The 16814-nt window shown below is 48.3% G+C and overlaps 1 protein-coding gene across 8 annotated transcripts in view; it reads left to right on the top strand.

Moving 5' to 3' along the window:
- The window catches only part of RAB27A (RAB27A, member RAS oncogene family), a 60144-nt gene extending 51614 nt beyond the window's left edge, over positions 1-8530 (top strand). For 7 of the 8 annotated variants that reach the window (XM_059714688.1, XM_014606132.3, XM_019477779.2 and 4 more), the window contains one exon: positions 6189-8530. In XM_059714688.1, the coding sequence (XP_059570671.1) occupies positions 6189-6387 (199 nt within the window). In that variant the 3' untranslated portion in view covers positions 6388-8530. The remainder of the gene's footprint in view (positions 1-6188) is intronic. The other variant, XM_019477782.2, reaches the window with a different exon arrangement.
- The last annotated feature ends 8284 nt before the right edge of the window (positions 8531-16814 follow it).

The following is a 16814-nucleotide window of genomic DNA, read 5'->3' as shown; positions in this document are numbered from 1 at the left end:
GATTTTGCTGATGGAGGAGCTGCTAGAAGCCCTTCTAGCTGATGATATCTGCATAGGCAGAGGGAAAAATTTGGGGGGGGGGGGTGCTGTGCACATGTGTGCATGCATTCGCGTCCCCACCCCCCCCCCCCCCCCAGGCAGGAAAGTCTGTGGGAGAGGGGGCAGGGGGAGGGGAAAAAAGGATCTGCGTGGGGCAGGGCAGAATTTTTAGATAACCAGCACCCCCCCGCACCCCACTCATGCTGGATAACAAAGCTTTTACTGTATTTATTAGAAAGGGAACACTCAAACCAATTAAGTAATGGAAAATAAAAAAATTCCACAGTGGGAAAGTTATTCTATAATTAACCATTTAGGAGTTCCATCCTTTTGAAACCTTTGGCATCCACCCACTGGCAAAGTCAACATTGGACTAGAAGACCAACTCTAGGTCTAATCAGAAATGGCAATTCCTGTTTCTCCTGTGAGCTGTTTGGCTACAATTATCTATTTTAAATAAGAGCAAAATAACCAGCGAGTCCTTATACATTTTTAAGTTTAAAAAACTTATGCTCTAAAATAAATATTAAAACTGGGAAAGCAACTTGATTCGGCTCGGTAGCTAATGAAAAGTATGTAAGTGGGAGTTGCATTTGTAACTTCCAGCAGGTTTAACTCTGCTTTAAAAATATGGTTTTCTCTTCTGAAGCAGGTATTATTTAATATTTGCATTATAGCATAGTATAATATTATAGTGTGGTGTTCAGAAAAAGGCAAGCAAGACAACTGGATAGGCACCAGACATAATTAATGTCTTGTATATTGATGTGAGAGGATGACACTAAATAATAAAACCTCATGAGCACCACCATGTGGAGAATACTGAGCAAACAGCATTAGTTTAACATCTTAAGTGTTGTGATCTCCTGACTCCTTGTTTTAACAGTAGTAATAACAACAAATGTGTAGGAGCTCCGGTCATGGACCAGAACATCATTACTAGGCATTTTAGAAGCACAGGACAAAGAGACTCTTCAACAAGTAAGGTGTTTGTTGTGGGAGACTCCCTCCTGAGGGGGACGGAGGGGCCAATCTGCCACCCCGACCCCTTAGCCCGGCAAGTCTGCTGCTTCCCAGGGGCCCGCATCCGGGACATTGCGGAGAGGATCCCCAAGCTCCTCAAACCCACAGACCACTATCCCATGCTCCTTATTCATGTGGGCACCAATGACACAGCTCGGAGCACTCCCAGCCAGGTCATGAGGCGCTACAGGGATTTGGGAGTGGGGCTTAAGGGTCTGGGGGCACAGGTGGTGTTCTCGTCGATCCTCCCAGTCCCAGGCTATGGGCTGAGAAGGGACAGGAGGATCTGTGTGGTCAACCAAAGACTGCGGCGCTGGTGTCGTCAGGAAGGCTTTGGCTTTCATGACCACAGCCCGCTCTTTGGCGAGAGAGGCAGCGAGCTGCTGGGAAGAGATGGCCTCCACCTCTCTCCCCTAGGGAGGAGGCTCTTAGCCAGACTGGCTGACCTGCTCCACCGGGCTTTAAACTAAGCCCGCTGGGGGACGGGGGGACTACCGCCACTGCTGGCCCGCTGAGCAATCCTTGCAAAGCTAGCGGATCACGGCACTCAAGGGAGCCCGCCCCAGCCCTGGTAAAATCTGTGGGCAAGGAAGGAGCCCCCCAGGGGGCACTTGCCTGCCTGTACACAAATGCCAGGAGCTTGGGGAATAAGCAGGAGGAGCTCATCCTCCTGCTCAGTGCAAACAATTACGATGTCATAGGGATCACAGAGACCTGGTGGGACTCCACCCATGACTGGACCACGGGGATAGATGGCTATACTCTGTACAGGAGGGATCGTGTAGAGAAAAGGGGCGGGGGTGTAGCTCTCTATGTTAAGGAAAGCTACGCGTCCCTGCAAGCCGATATTGGCGACCAGGGTGGACGGCTGGAGACCCTCTGGGTTAAAATCCGTGGGGAACACAGCACAGGGGACACAATGGTGGGAGTCTGTTACAAACCTCCCACCCAAAGTCCTGAGCTAGACCAGGAGTTTGCCCAGGAACTGGCTGAGGCAGCTTGCTCCAGGACCATGGTTGTCATGGGTGACTTCAATTACCCAGACATCTCGTGGGAGGATCACTCAGCAAAATCTGAGCGGTCGCAGAGCTTCCTCTCATGCGTGGATGACCTCTACCTGACTCAAGAAGTCTATGGGCCAACGAGAGGCAAAGCGCTGCTCGACCTGGTGCTGGCTACTGGGGAGGACCTAGTCGGTGACCTAGTGATCGATGGGAAGCTGGGTGACAGTGACCACGAGCTGATCACCTTCACCATCCACCGAAAAGCTGGCAAGTAAGTCAGCAACACGCAAGTCCTTGACTTGAGGAAAGCCGACTTTGACAAGCTCAGGAGGCTTGTCCGTGAGGCCCTAAGGGACTGTGACCACAGGGAGAGGGGAGTTCAAGAAGAGTGGTTGCTCCTCAAGGGAGCGATCCTCAATGCACAAACTAAGTCTATTCCATCTTGGAGGAAAGGCAGCAAGAGGGCACAGCAGCCCCCCTGGCTCTCCAGGGACCTAGCAGACCTCCTGAGGCTAAAAAGAAAGGCCTACAAAGGATGGAGGATGGGAGTCACCTCCAAGGAGGATTATTCTGCACTGGTCCGGTCCTGTAGGGAGCAGACCAGGAAAGCCAAGGCTGCAACTGAACTCCAGCTAGCTTTGAGCATCAAGGACAATAAAAAGTCCTTTTTCAGATATGTGGGGAGCCGGAGGAAAAGCAGGGGCAACGTTGGACCCCTGCTGAACCAGATGGGGCAACTGACAACTGACACCCAGGAAAAAGCCAACCTATTAAATAGGTACTTTGCGTCGGTCTTTCATCAGCCCCATGGGACGCCCGTGCCCGCTACAGGGCCGGGAAGTCCGGGTGAGGGTGATCCCCTGCCCTCCATTAATGCTGACTTTGTGAAGGAACATCTTGAGAAGCTGGATACCTTCAAGTCAGCCGGCCCTGACAGTCTTCACCCCAGGGTACTCAAGGAGCTGGCGAGCATCATAGCCCAGCCTCTAGCGCGGATCTTTGAAAACTCTTGGCGCTCTGGTGTAGTGCCCGAAGACTGGAAGAAGGCCAATGTGGTGCCTATCTTCAAGAAAGGGAGGAAAGTGGATCCAGCTAACTATAGGCCCATCAGCCTGACTTCTATCCCAGGGAAGATCTTAGAAAAGTTTATTAAGGAGGCCATCCTTAATGGACTGGCCGACGCCAACATCTTAAGGGATAGCCAGCACGGGTTTGTTGCGGGTAGGTCTTGCTTGACCAATCTCATTTCCTTCTACGACCAGGTGACCTATCACCTGGACAAGGGAGATGAGATTGATGTCATGTATCTTGACTTCAAAAAAGCCTTCGATCTGGTGTCCCATGATCGTGTCTTGGAGAAACTGGCCAATTGTCGCCTTGGGTCCCCCACGATCCACTGGCTGGAAAATTGGCTCCGGGGTCGGACCCAGAGGGTAGTAATTGATGGAAGTCACTCATCGTGGTGTCCTGTGACCAGTGGGGTCCCCCAGGGCTCTGTCCTTGGACCCATACTGTTCAACATCTTAATTAATGATGTGGACACTGGAGTCAGAAGCGGACTGGCCAAGTTCGCAGATGACACCAAACTTTGGGGCAAAGCATCCACACCAGAAGACAGGCGGATGATCCAGGCTGACCTGGACAGGCTCAGCGAGTGGGCGGATGAGAATCTGATGGTGTTTAACACCGATAAATGCAAGGTTCTCCACCTTGGGGAAAAAAAACCCGCAGCATCCTTATAGGCTCGGCAGTGCTATGTTGGTCAGCACTATGGAAGAAAGAGACTTGGGGGTCATCACTGACCACAAGATGAACATGAGCCTGCAATGCGATGCTGCGGCTAGTAAAGCGACCAAAACACTGGCTTGCATCCATAGATGCTTCTCAAGCAAATCCCGGGACGTTATTCTCCCCCTGTACTCGGCCTTAGTGAGGCCGCAGCTGGAGTACTGCGTCCAGTTTTGGGCTCCACAATTCAAAAAGGATGTGGAGAAGCTTGAGAGAGTCCAGAGAAGAGCCAGGCGCATGATCAGAGATCAGGGAAGCAGACCCTACGATGACAGGCTGAGAGCCCTGGGGCTCTTTAGCCTGGAAAAGCGCAGGCTCAGTGGTGATCTGATGGCCACCTATAAGTTTATCAGGGGTGACCACCAGTATCTGGGGGAACGTTTGTTCACCAGAGTGCCCCAAGGGATGACGAGGACGAATGGTCACAAACTACTACAAGATCGTTTCAGGCTGGACATAAGGAGGAATTTCTTTACTGTCCGAGCCCCCAAGGTCTGGAACAGCCTGCCACCGGAGGTTGTTCAAGCGCCTTCATTGAACACCTTCAAGATGAAACTGGATGCTTATCTTGCTGGGATCCTATGACCCCAGCTGACGTCCTGCCCTTTGGGCGGGGGGCTGGACTCAGTGATCTTCCGAGGTCCCTTCCAGCCCTAATGCCTATGAAACTATGAAACAAAGGTGTGGCAGCACCTTTTGGGTGCCTGTCACTTTAAGGGCTGGAAGCAGGCAGCTGGCAGGTGCAGGCCAGCCTTGACGCGGCAGCCATTTTTGATCCTTGCTGTCAGGGCTGGAGCAGCAGTCTGCTGCTGGTAGCCAGAGCAACAACACTCATCTGAGCTGCTGCTCCCGGAACAGCTTGGAGGTGAGAGCAGGATCTGTGGGGGGAGCAGGAGGCTCCTGGTTCTGGGTACAGCTAGAAACTGCACCCTGCTGGGGAAGTGTGTCCTGGTAGGGACTCTCTGTGGTGAGGAAGTCCTCAAGAAATGCCAGGCCAGTTTACCTCCCTGGTGAAAGGTGGGTAGGGGTGCCTTAACCCCAGCCCCCACCATCTGATAGGTTGTTGTGAGAGCAAGGGGGGCCAGGGACACTTGTAAAGAAGCACCTGAGCCATATAGGGGTGTAAGACCTGGGAGCAGGGGCCAGGCATGCTTAGAGAGAAGCACCTGAGCATAAGCGGATGTAAGACCCCAGGCCCTAGTGAGAGGGCAGAGCTGAGGCCAGGCACGCCTAGAGAGAGGCACCTGAGCCTGAGGGAGTGCAAGACCCCAGGGCCCCAGTGTAGGGGCAGAGTGTTGGCCTAAGGAAGGGGCGAAGTGGCCCAGAGAGGGACTAGGGGCAGAGTCAGCCCAGAGTTTGGTGAATTGACTGGTCACCACTCAGATGAAAGTCACAGGAGAGACCCAAAAGGCTGAACCAGGGCCACTCAAGGAGTGAAGAAATAAGCCTGATGGCCTACATGATCACTCAAAGGGAGCAGGGTGTATGTGGCCCAGAACAGGGCAGTCTGAGAGAGGCCTGGTGACAGCGGGCAGAGTGTCAGAGGCTCCAGTGAGAGGGGGGCAGAGTGTGTGTGGCCCAGAACAGGGCAGTCTGCAAGAGGCCTAACATTGAAATGAGTTTGGCTCAGCCTCAAGACATACAGTTTGTTACAGCTCTAGCATCTGCGAGGCATGGGACATAAGGGAAGTTCGGAGTTAATGTAAGAGCCACCCTTGACATCAGAGCACTCGAAGGGCAGCCTTCCACCTAGTACCATCTCTTTACATATTTAAGATCAAGGCATGGCAGGAAAGTAAGGCAGGCAGTTTTCCCAAAGACAAGTGGGCAGGCCAGTGTTGTAACCGGGCCTGGGAGTTTGCCCCCTCTCACAAACGTTTTCTATTTTGGTTTATATTGTAAACTCTTCAACAAAGGGTTGAAATAATATAAAGTATAAACCAAGAGACAACTGAGGATGCAGAGTAATATGGGAGTACAAAAAAACAATGAGGCAGTGTTGGTTGGCATGTGCACCACTGTACCAGTAGCCTAAGCCTTGTCAAGGGTTTTGTAGGTATTGCAGAAAGAGGTTTTGAAGGCGAACAATGGGGCAGCCTGGCAAAAGTTTGCAGGGAGTGCTTTCCAGGTGTGAGGGGCACAGAAGACGGCACAAAGGTGCTGCCTTTTCACTTGTCATGCCAGGGCCTTTTTCATATCATTGGTTTGATTTCACTGACTTCAAAAGAGCAGCCTTTCTGTGCTGTCTATGCACATGGCTAGTGCCGTGTATTTCCTTGGTTTCTATGAAGATCACACTACATGAGAGAATGTTTTCGATTTTGTCTTTTACAGAATACCGTATTTTGAAACAAGTGCGGCTAATGGAGCTAATGTAAGCAAGGCAGTTGAAACTCTGCTTGATCTTATCATGAAGCGGATGGAACGGTGCGTGGACAAGTCATGGATACCGGAAGGGGTAGTGCGTTCAAATGGGCATAGCTCTACAGAGCAGCTACATGAGGAGAAAGAGAAAGGCAAATGTGGTTGTTGAGAAACTTGATTGCAACAGTAATTTAACCTATACAATATTTATGTTCAAGTATAGTACAGTTGCATCTTAACGGATTCATTTATGGACCCCTCTTACCATATAGGTGTATAGTAATAAAGCAACCTTAATTCTTGGTATTCGCTTTCTAATAACAAGAGCATTGCTTGGCAGAGTTATAATTTATCAGAAGTTTGCCAATGATGTATTTTTAAGAGTTTGGTGCCCCACTTAACATTCCCAACTTTCAGTACTGTCAAACTGTGACACTGGTAAGTCCATCAGCAGAGCTCTTTTAAGTCCTGTTTGAACAGAAATGTTCCATCATCATATCGTTAATTTTGATAAAATGGAGAATGTATGTGCTTTGCACACCAGTAGCTTCTTGTTGAAACAAACAATTGGTTTCTAGGGACAGGAATTAAAACAGCACTATTTATATGGAATAAAAAGCTGTCTGAGAAATGCCAAGGTGACACTTGTGCAATACTACTGATACTCACGCATTCTCGAATGTGATCTTCTAAATCCCAGTTGTACTATAGAAAATATTTGGTACAAACAGACTGCCTAACATAATTTGAATTCAAGAACATACTGAGGCATAGATATATGTAGATGGTGTGTGTATGTGTGCATGTATATATGATTGCATCCATTTTATATACAAACTCTCTTATGTTTTTAACAGGAATTTAGGGAAAGATAAATATCAGCAAAATTTCATCAGAGCTAGTGCTTTGCACTGAATTGGCTTATACCAAGCATACGTTTGGAACATTTCTTCTTCAAATTTGGATCGAAAATTTTATAGTGGCCCCATTCTGGAGAGATACAGCTGCCTGAGACCTCAGTGTTGTTCCAATCAGTGTATCTGTAAATTTATAAAGCAGGTTTTCTTCTGTTTGCCTCTGGATCCTGTACATCTTGGTTGTTGTATGTTTTGTTCATTTACTTTAGTCTCTCTTCAAAAAGATGAGAGATTCACATTTTGATCATGGAAATATCTACTTTGGTTTTGATAGATGATGCTGCATCTTGATTGGTTTTATCTTCATTACCATTTAAGGAATATTTAGTATTTTTACAATTATTTTCAGACAGATTGTGATATGCCTAACAAATTATCTTTTATCCTAGCAAGATCCATAGAACTCTAAAGTTTTGCTAAGTAAAGTCTTAAGTACCAAATTCATATTCTTTCTATAGACTTCACAAAACTCCAAAGCTACTTTTTCTTTAAGAAATTAAATGTTTATGTATTTAAATATTCTGGTTAGTTTGACTCCTGCAAGTTCAGATGGACATTGACAGGTTATTTACCAACATCAGTTGTGATACAATAATTCTTTAAATAAAAATGAATATATTAAAGGACCAAATGTATTGATAAGAAGGGTAGTTGAGAAGCAAAATATACCTTTTGATATAACCTCTGTTTATTGCAAAATGCAAAAGTGTTAGAAATCACCGCTCATTCTCAAAATTCTGAAAAGCAATGCGTTTGTTCTTCAACCAACAAAACGTGTAAATATATTTAGTTTATTACAATCACACATGGGATTTTTAAACATGTGCAATAAAACTTGAATGCTAAGGAGCTATGATAGATGTTAAAGCAAATTCTGTTATGTAAATATATTGTATTTTCTATTATACAAAACCGAGGATCTAAAATGCCTGTGGACCTGAATTACTGTAGTCTGATTCACAAGTGCCTTTTGAAATTGCCATCATCTGCATGGCCAGAGGAGTAAGAATTTTTTTCTGAAGACCACAATTCATCTCAGTGCACTAAGGTTTTTAATAAAGAAATGTAACCCTTGCTTTTCAGAGGGTCTCAATGGAATTTTGTCATGCATACTTTAATGGGATTTATGGGTTAAAAGCCCATCCACTGTCTGGAGGAAAAAAAAAAAAAAAGAGTAAGGAGTACTGCATTCAACTACTGAGTTAAATGACTACTGAAATGGCTTAAAATATTTCCCTTTGACTACATATGTGTTTAGATTTTATACAAAATACTGAAATGGTTATATTTTTTATCCTCTATATTGTATGTATCTATTTACAGTGTACAAAAATAAAGTCTATCTTTATGAAATAACTTGGATTTAATACTATAAATATATTGGTTTATGCCAGGTTTCAGTCTGTTTGGGTTTTTTCTAACAGCCCTTTTTGCTTTTGTTTTTTTTTCATAAGAGATTAACCAGCATCATTTGAATCTCCTAACACTCTGTTACAGTGAAGTTAGCCAAAAATCAAAATTTCCAGACTTTAACGTGTTGACTGTGTTCATGGGATCAGAGGTGCAGGAAAAAAAAAACCCTAAATAATATGTTCCAGTACTTCTGATCAATAGGAAATGGTTTGATGAACCTGAATTGAAATATTCTATTTAGATTTTTTTTTTTTTTTTTGACTGGACTGAAGCCATTAATTTTGTTTCAGTCCAGTAGTAATCTGTGCCTTTTCTCTTGAGGTAGCTGTAGTGCTGCCTCTTGAGACTTTTAATTTGAGCACCATGTGCTCCCATTCTCTTCTATGGGTTGGGCTACCTAGTGAAACTACAGATTCCACAATATGTTAAAGTCAGAGCACCCCTAGCAAGATCTTGGTATGTCATGGGAGATGTAACTGAGCTTAAAAGGACTTGACCATACAGAAAAATGGAGGCAGAGATACAGCAATAGCTCAAGCAGATAAATTCATGTCAGACTAATAGTTTGGTTTGACAAATGGAAATGTTTTGATTGTGGTTGACCTAATCTAAATCAAAATAGTTCTTGTTTCATTCACCTAATGAAAAAAAGCAATGGTAAAATCAAAATGTTCTCATAAAATATGAACTTTCTGTCAAATGTTGTTATGGGAAATTCCTAACCAACTCCATACCACCGATCAGAGTACAAAAAGGTTGCCTGAACACCTTTGAATGTATAATGAAGGTAATGTGTGTGGCGGGCCAGTAGACTATGCTGAGCCACCCACCACATTGCACCCAGCCTCCGATGCCTCCCCAGAGGTGCTAACTTCTAGCTGACCCCCTTCCTGGAGCACACCTGCAAGCCTGGTGTAGCACTGCCACCACCCGGACTCAGGTCTTTGGGCCCTGTGCTGCCTGGGATGCACAGACCCTGTAGACATAGGCGTAGCTTAACCCCAGCAGGATATATCTGGGTGCTTCTTATAGCCTGAAGCATAGAAAGTAAGCCTCCCTTAGTCAGCTGAGCTAAGGGAATAAAAAGGTATGCCCAATCCCTCTCCAGCATGTACCACAGAGCTTGTTATAGAGGATAGCTTCATTGGGTAGAGGGGGTAGGCTTGGGGAGAGGTACAAGTCAGAGAAGTATCAGAAGAATATCTCTGAGCAAACAGAAGCAGCGTGGTAGCCTTTTGACATGCTTCTAGAACACTGTTACTGGCTAAATTTCAGGTAAGTTACTTGCATGTTCATCTGGAGTCTGAAAGCGCTCCAGAGGCTGTGTGCTTACTCCATGTTTCCATATATGTCCCCTTCCCCTTCCTCATGAGGACCCTTTTATATCCTGTTGTGACCTCATCACTAAGTTCCCACCAGAAGCAGCCCCACTGGCTGCTGCCTGGTGCTTCCAAATTACATCACCTTCCAGGTGAGGGACCTAGTCACATGACCTGCAGTGGTGGGGAAACTGAGACAAGGGGAGCAGGTCCCCTCTCCCTCAGGACTGTCTCCAGCCCGGGTCACAGCTCATTGGTAAATGAAACAGATGGGGGAGAGGCTGCCTGCTTACAGCAGTGAGGCAGACTTGGGGGGCAATTCCTCCACACCGGGAACCTGGAGAAGAAGATTGTAGAAAAAGGAAAAACTTCTACCTAGGAAATGCCTGCACTGCTCCCTGCTGCATGTCGGCAACCTGGTTACTGGCCAGTTCCAAGAGGAATTGCTGCCAAGTAGAAAGCAGGCAGACATATGAGGTATGCTGGAGGTGGCGAGGGGGTAGGAAGAAAGTAGGGAGGCATCAATAAAGATTTTCTTGGCCGATACTGATATCCGATTATTAACCAGCCGTATTGGCCGACACTGATCCAATAGCTGATGTACAGGAATACAGCCCAGCAGCTTAGAGCAGCCTCCTGCCAGTAAGCCTGTGGTAAGGAAGATCGAGGCCCCCACAATGAAGGAGTGGGGCAGGGGCAGGTGCTACCCAGCCAGGGCAGTGAATGCAACCCTGAGGTCAGGAGTGGGGGGGGAGCTGTGCGTGGCTTGTCCAGAGGACATGGGAAGCAGGGGGCTCTCCACTGCTGCGCACACCCCCAGAGGAGGCATGTGCCTCCCCTGATTTGTGTGTGGGGTGAGGGCAGGCTGCTCACTACAGGCTCGGGGCCAGAGGCTGTGCCAGCCTCTTCCTGGTGGGGAGGCTGGGCTGGGGCTGTCCTCAGAGTGGGCAGGGGCAGGGCAGACTCAGCTGCATGGGGTGGACAGCAGCACCGGGAGAGGGGGCTATGGGGGATTTTGGGGTGGCCATAGCTCTGAGCAGGGGCAGCACTAGGGGGAGGCTTGGGGGGGCTATGGCCACCTGAAAATTCCCTGTAGCCCCTGCCTGTAGCCACCTCTCCCAGTGCCACTGCTGCTGCCTACCCCATGCAGCTGAGCCTATCTCACCCTTGCCCATTCCAAGTGCAGCCCTGTCCCAGCCATCCCTCCAGGAAGGGGCTGGTGCAGTCCTTGGCCCTGAGCCCATAGGCGCAGCCCACCTTTGCCCTTGCCCCATGCACAAATTGGGGGATGGGGGGGTCACACATACCCCCCATGCCTCCCCCAAGGGTGTGTGCTGTGGTGGGGAGCTCCCTCCCCACCACATCCCATGAACAAGGTATCTGTGGCTATCTCCTGCTCCTAGCTTCAGGGATGCATTCACTGCCCTGGCTGGGCAGTGCCTGCCCCTGCCCCCACTCCCTCCCTTACCATGGGGGCCTTGACCCACCCTGCTCATGCCCCTTCCTTCCTGGGTTTGTCCCTTCTGCCCCTCTCACCTCCAGACTTTCTGATGGGAGGCTGTTCTCCAAGCTGCCCAGCTGCATTCTTGGCTGTATGCATCCTGCAGCTGCACACATGCACACAACATTTATCAGTAATGTTATTGGAAAGCCAATTGCTGATAATATTAATTTTCCTGTTACCAGTGTCGACCAGATATGTGACCGATTATATTGGTGCAATTCTAGAAGAAAGCCTGTCTAAGCAATTGCAATCTATTGTGAAACTTTTCTGCCAAAATGCATTGTCCTGGCAATCCACCTTTTTTCCTTTTATGCACTAACATCTACATCCCACCCTGGGTTTCTGTTTGTGAATCCTGAGGTTTCTTTCCCCACAATAACATTTCCTTGCCTACCATTCATTTTAGGTCTAGAGATGCCTCTGAAATACTCAGTCTACTAGTGATTGCCCCTCTTCAGCATAGTGTTATACTGGTGCAGGAGGCCTCCTAAACTGGACCAGTCTGACCCATGCAGGTGGGTCAGAATTTAAAAGATGCTCAGACCTTGTACATTCTATTATCAGTGAAATGATCTAGCCAGAACTGTACTTACTTTCTCTGCTCTGTCATCCAGGCTTTGGATCTGACCTTGTGTATTACTCCTGGCCTCATTCTTGTCTTTTTAATAATGTTGAAGTACCTTATTCTTAACATGCATTTTATTTGGTACTTTCTCCCTAATGTTCAAGATATACCCTAGCATCTCAGGCTTCATTTTTTCTCAAATGCCTCTACAATAATGCTCATAGTATGGGGAACAAGCAGGAGGAAATTACCCTCCTGCTAGCTAACACCAACCCAGACATAGTGGGGCTCACCAAAACGTGGTGGGACCCAACACACAACTGGGCAGTGAATATCAAGGGCTATAGGCTGTAGAGATTCATAGATGTTAGGGCCGGAAGGGACCTCAATAGATCATCGAGTCCGACCCCCTGCATAGGTAGGAAAGATGACCCCAGCTAGATGGTTATCTAACCTCCTCTTGAAGACCCCCAGGGTAGGGGAGAGCACCACCTCCCTTGGGAGCCTGTTCCAGACCTTGGCCACTCGAACTGTGAAGAAGTTCTTCCTAATGTCCAATCTAAATCTGCTCTCTGCTAGCTTGTGGCCATTATTTCTTGTAACCCCCGGGGGCACCTTGGTGAATAAATACTCACCAATTCCCTTCTGTGCCCCCGTGATGAACTTATAGGCAGCCACAAGGTCGCCTCTCAATCTTCTCTTGCGGAGGCTGAAAAGGTCTCTAGTCTCTCCTCGTAGGCCTTAACCATACGAGTGGCCCTTCTCTGGACCCTCTCCAGGTTATCCGCATCCCTCTTGAAGTGTGGCGCCCAGAATTGCATGCAGTACTCCAACTGCAGTCTGACCAGCGCCCAATAGAGGGGAAGTATCACCTCCTTGGACCTATTCGTCATGCATCTGCTGATGCACGATAAAGTGCCATTGGCTTTTCTGATGGCTTCGTCACACTGCCGGCTCATGTTCATCTTGGAGTCCACTAGGACTCCAAGATCCCTTTCCACTTCCGTGCCACCCAGCAGGTCATTCCCTAGGCTGTAGGTGTGCTGGACATTTTTCCTCTCTAGGTGCAGCACTTTGCATTTCTCCTTGTTGAACTGCATTCTGTTGTTTTCTGCCTACTTGTCCAACCTGTCCAGGTCTGCTTGCAGCTGTTCCCTGCCCTCTGGTGTGTCCACTTCTCCCCATAGCTTTGTGTCATCTGCAAACTTGGACAGAGTACATTTCAATCCCTCGTCCAAGTCGCTGATGAAGACTTTAAAGAGTATTGGTCCAAGGAGGGATAGAACAGGGAGGAAAGGTTGGGGTGTGGCGCTCTACATAAAGGAGAAATACACATCCTCAATGAGTGGCACTGGGCCAGAGGAGGGGCATATTGAAGTGCTCTGGGTTAGAATACAAGAAGGTGGAGGGGAAAGGGACGTAACAGTGGGGGTCTACTACAGACCATCCAACCAAGGGGAAGAGCTAGACTGGGAATTCTTAAGTCAGCTCACGGAGGCAGTTAGGTCAAAGGACGTGGTCATCATGGGTGACCTAAACTTTCCAGACATCTGCTGGGAAGAGCAGTCAGTCAAGTCTGAACGCTCACGTAGGTTCCTAGCCGAGATACAGGACCTCCAGCTAACCCAGGAGGTGCACAGCCCCACCACGGGTGACGCCGTGTTGGATCTGGTCCTGGCCACGGGCGACAACCTGGGGAGGGGTCTGTGGGTGCTCGACTACCCGGGTGACAGCAATCTTTGCCTGCTGGAATTCACCATCCAGTGCAAGGTGGCAAACACCTGCAGCAAGGCAGGAGCCCTGGACTTCAGGAGGGAGGATTTCAATGAGGTAAGGAGAATAGTCGGGGAGATGCTGAGGTCCCAGAGGGGAGGGGAGTTGGGTGTCCAAGAAGAGTGGTTGTTCCTTAAGGAGATGAATCTCCAAGCCCAAAGGGAGGTAATCCCAACACGGATCAAAGGGGGCAAGAGGGCGCAAAAGCCCCCATGACTCACCAAACGCATCTGGGAACGTCTCCTAGCTAAAAAGCAGGCATACACCCAATGGAAGGGAGGGGCCATCACCAGGGAGGACTATACCTTGGTTGCTTGGGGCTGCAGGGGGGCAGTCAGGAAGACCAAGGCGGAGATAGAACTGGGACTAGCTACTCGGATCAAGGACAACAAGAAGTCCTTTTTTAAATACATAGGGGGCAAAAAGAAGGTACCAGGTAATGTGGGGCCTCTGCAGGACATGCTAGGAAATCTGGTCATTGCACCAGACAACAAAGCTAACCTATTTAACAATTTCTTTGCCTCTCTTTTTCTGATAAGAGACTGGGTCATCCCCCCCCACTGGGACCCCCATAGGCCCCAGGGGAGGTGCACCCAGACCTAGGGTCAGAGAGGACCTAGACAGGGAACTTCTGGAAGGACTGGATGTGTTTAAATCAGCAGGTCATGACGATCTCCACCCCAGAGTGCTGAGGGAATTAGCAGAGGTCATTGCGGGACCCCTGGCACGGCTTTATGAGCACTCATGGTGCTCTGGCAAGGTGCCAGAGGACTGGAAAAGGGCCAATGTGGTACCCATTTTCAAAAAAGGGAGGAAGGAGGAACCAGGAAACTATAAGCCAATTAGTCTTACCTCGGTCCTGGGTAAGTTTTTTGAGAGAATTATCCTGGTGCATGTCCGCCAGGGGCCAGCAGGGGAGATTATGCTTAGGGGCAACCAACATGGGTTCATCAGGGGCAGGTCCTGTCAGAGCAACCTGGTGGCCTTCTATGACCAGGTCACAAAATCCTTGGACACAGGTGTCACAGTGGACATAGTCTTTCTGGACTTTAGGAAGGCCTTCAACACTGTCTCTCCCCCCATTCTCATTAAAAAACTAGGAGACTGTGGTGTCGATACCTACACAGTCAGATGGGTCACTAATTGGCTGGAGGGCTGTACCCAGAGAGTGGTGGTGGACAGGTCATTTTCGACCTGGAGGGATGTGGGCAGTGCGGTCCCCCGGGGCTCGGTTGTTGGGCCCACACTGTTCAACATCTTCATCAGTGACTTGGACGAGGAAGTGAAAAGCACCTTGTTCAAATTCGCAGATGACGCTAAGATGTGGGGAGAAGTGGGCATGCTAGAAGGGAGGAATAGGCTGCAATCAGACCTGGACAGGCTACGGGGTGGGCAGATGAGAACAGGATGGGATTCAATACTGACAAGTGCAGGGTATTGCACCTGGGGAGGAAGAGCCAGCAGCAGACCTACAGGCTGGGGAACTCCCTTCTTGTCAGTGCAGAGGCAGAAAAGGATCTTGGAGTCATCATTGATGCCAAAATGAACATGGGCCGACAGTGTGGGGAAGCAGTCAGGAAGGTCAACAGTACCTTTTCATGTATCCGCAGATGCATCTCAAGCAGGTCCAAGGAGGTGATCCTCTCCCTCTATGCGACACTGGTCAGGCCGCAGTTGGAGTACTGTGTCCAGTTCTGGGTGCCACACTTCAGGAGGGATGTGGACAACATCGGGAGGATCCAGAGAAGGGCCACTCACATGATCTGGGATCAGCAGGGCAGGCCCTACAAGGAGAGGCTAAGGGCCCTGAACCTGTTCAGCGTCCACAAGAGAAGGCTGAGGGCAGATCTAGTGGCCATTTACAAACTAGTCAGGGGGGACCAACAGGCATTGGGGGAGTCCCTGTTCCCCCGAGCACTACCAGGAGTGACAAGAAATAATGGTGACAAGCTGGCAGAGGGTAGATTCAGGTTAGACATCAGGAGGCACTACTTCACAGTCAGGGTGGCTAGGATCTGGAACCAACTTCCAAGGGAAGTGGTGCTAGCTCCTACCCTGGGGGTCTCTAAAAGGAGGCTGGATGAACAGCTTGCCAGGGTCGTTCGACCCCAGTACTCTTTCCTGCCATGGCAGGGGGTCGGACTTGATGATCTGCTCAGGTCCCTTCTGACCCTACCAAGTATGAAACTATGAAATGAATGAATTGGGTGGGAATAATAGAAGTAGCACAAGGGAAAGTGCAGGGTGCAATAACGCCTGCAGTTATAAAACATTAATAACAGTATATGCTTAGCATAACCAGCACCAAGTAGAGCATTCTGTGAAATTTGCTTGTTGCTCCTGTTGCTCTTTGGTACTCTTTCTACTGGATGCAACTGGTATTCTACGTGACTTTGGTCCTGCACATCAGGCCTATGCTTTTTGGCCTTGTTTTGCAAGCTACTTGTGCATGCACTTAATCTTATTGTGAATTTACTTATGCTAGTTAGGTTAAGCAAGTGTGTAACTTCAGAATTAAGACCTTTATTGTTAACTTACTGAAGTTACTTATTCCATTGGTTGATGAGTACTTGGACTCTGTGTATTTGTTGAGAAGGGAAGATTAAAAGGACCCATTTGACTTCCATACTGATGTGGTTTGGATTGTTTTATTTTGTGTTGTAAGGGGTTTGTGACCAATGCTGGTCAAATGAACCAAATGTACCATCTGGTGCTAGGTAGTTGTCATTCAATTTTGTGTTTCTCAGTATCTCATTAGCTATAGTTTTAACAACCTGACAACTTCTGTACTAAACTTGCCAAACTCTGAATTCTCTTATATAGGAAACCTGGTTTTGCTCCAGGTTTAATTTTTGTTCACCCAGAAGCCCACATGACATTCAGGATCATTAGAGACCCTTTCTGAGCTGAGAGACCTGCTTACATTCATTGCCCTGAACCAAGCAGGAGTAAGTTGGCTTTGGGGTAGAGAAATCATATATGGGGACCACAGGAAAAGCTGAAATGTCTTACTGCAGCCTTGAGTTTTCTGTGTTTTGCCTTGGTGTCGTCTCTTTTCATGCACTCTGACATGCCTGTGTGCTAATATCGTGGCAGGGGGTGCAG

This window comes from Alligator mississippiensis, chromosome 11 (assembly GCF_030867095.1).
Source record: "Alligator mississippiensis isolate rAllMis1 chromosome 11, rAllMis1, whole genome shotgun sequence".
NCBI classification, from domain to species: domain Eukaryota; kingdom Metazoa; phylum Chordata; order Crocodylia; family Alligatoridae; genus Alligator; species Alligator mississippiensis.
Note: the sequence above shows the minus strand (reverse complement) of the source record. Positions and strands in the feature narration are given on the sequence as shown.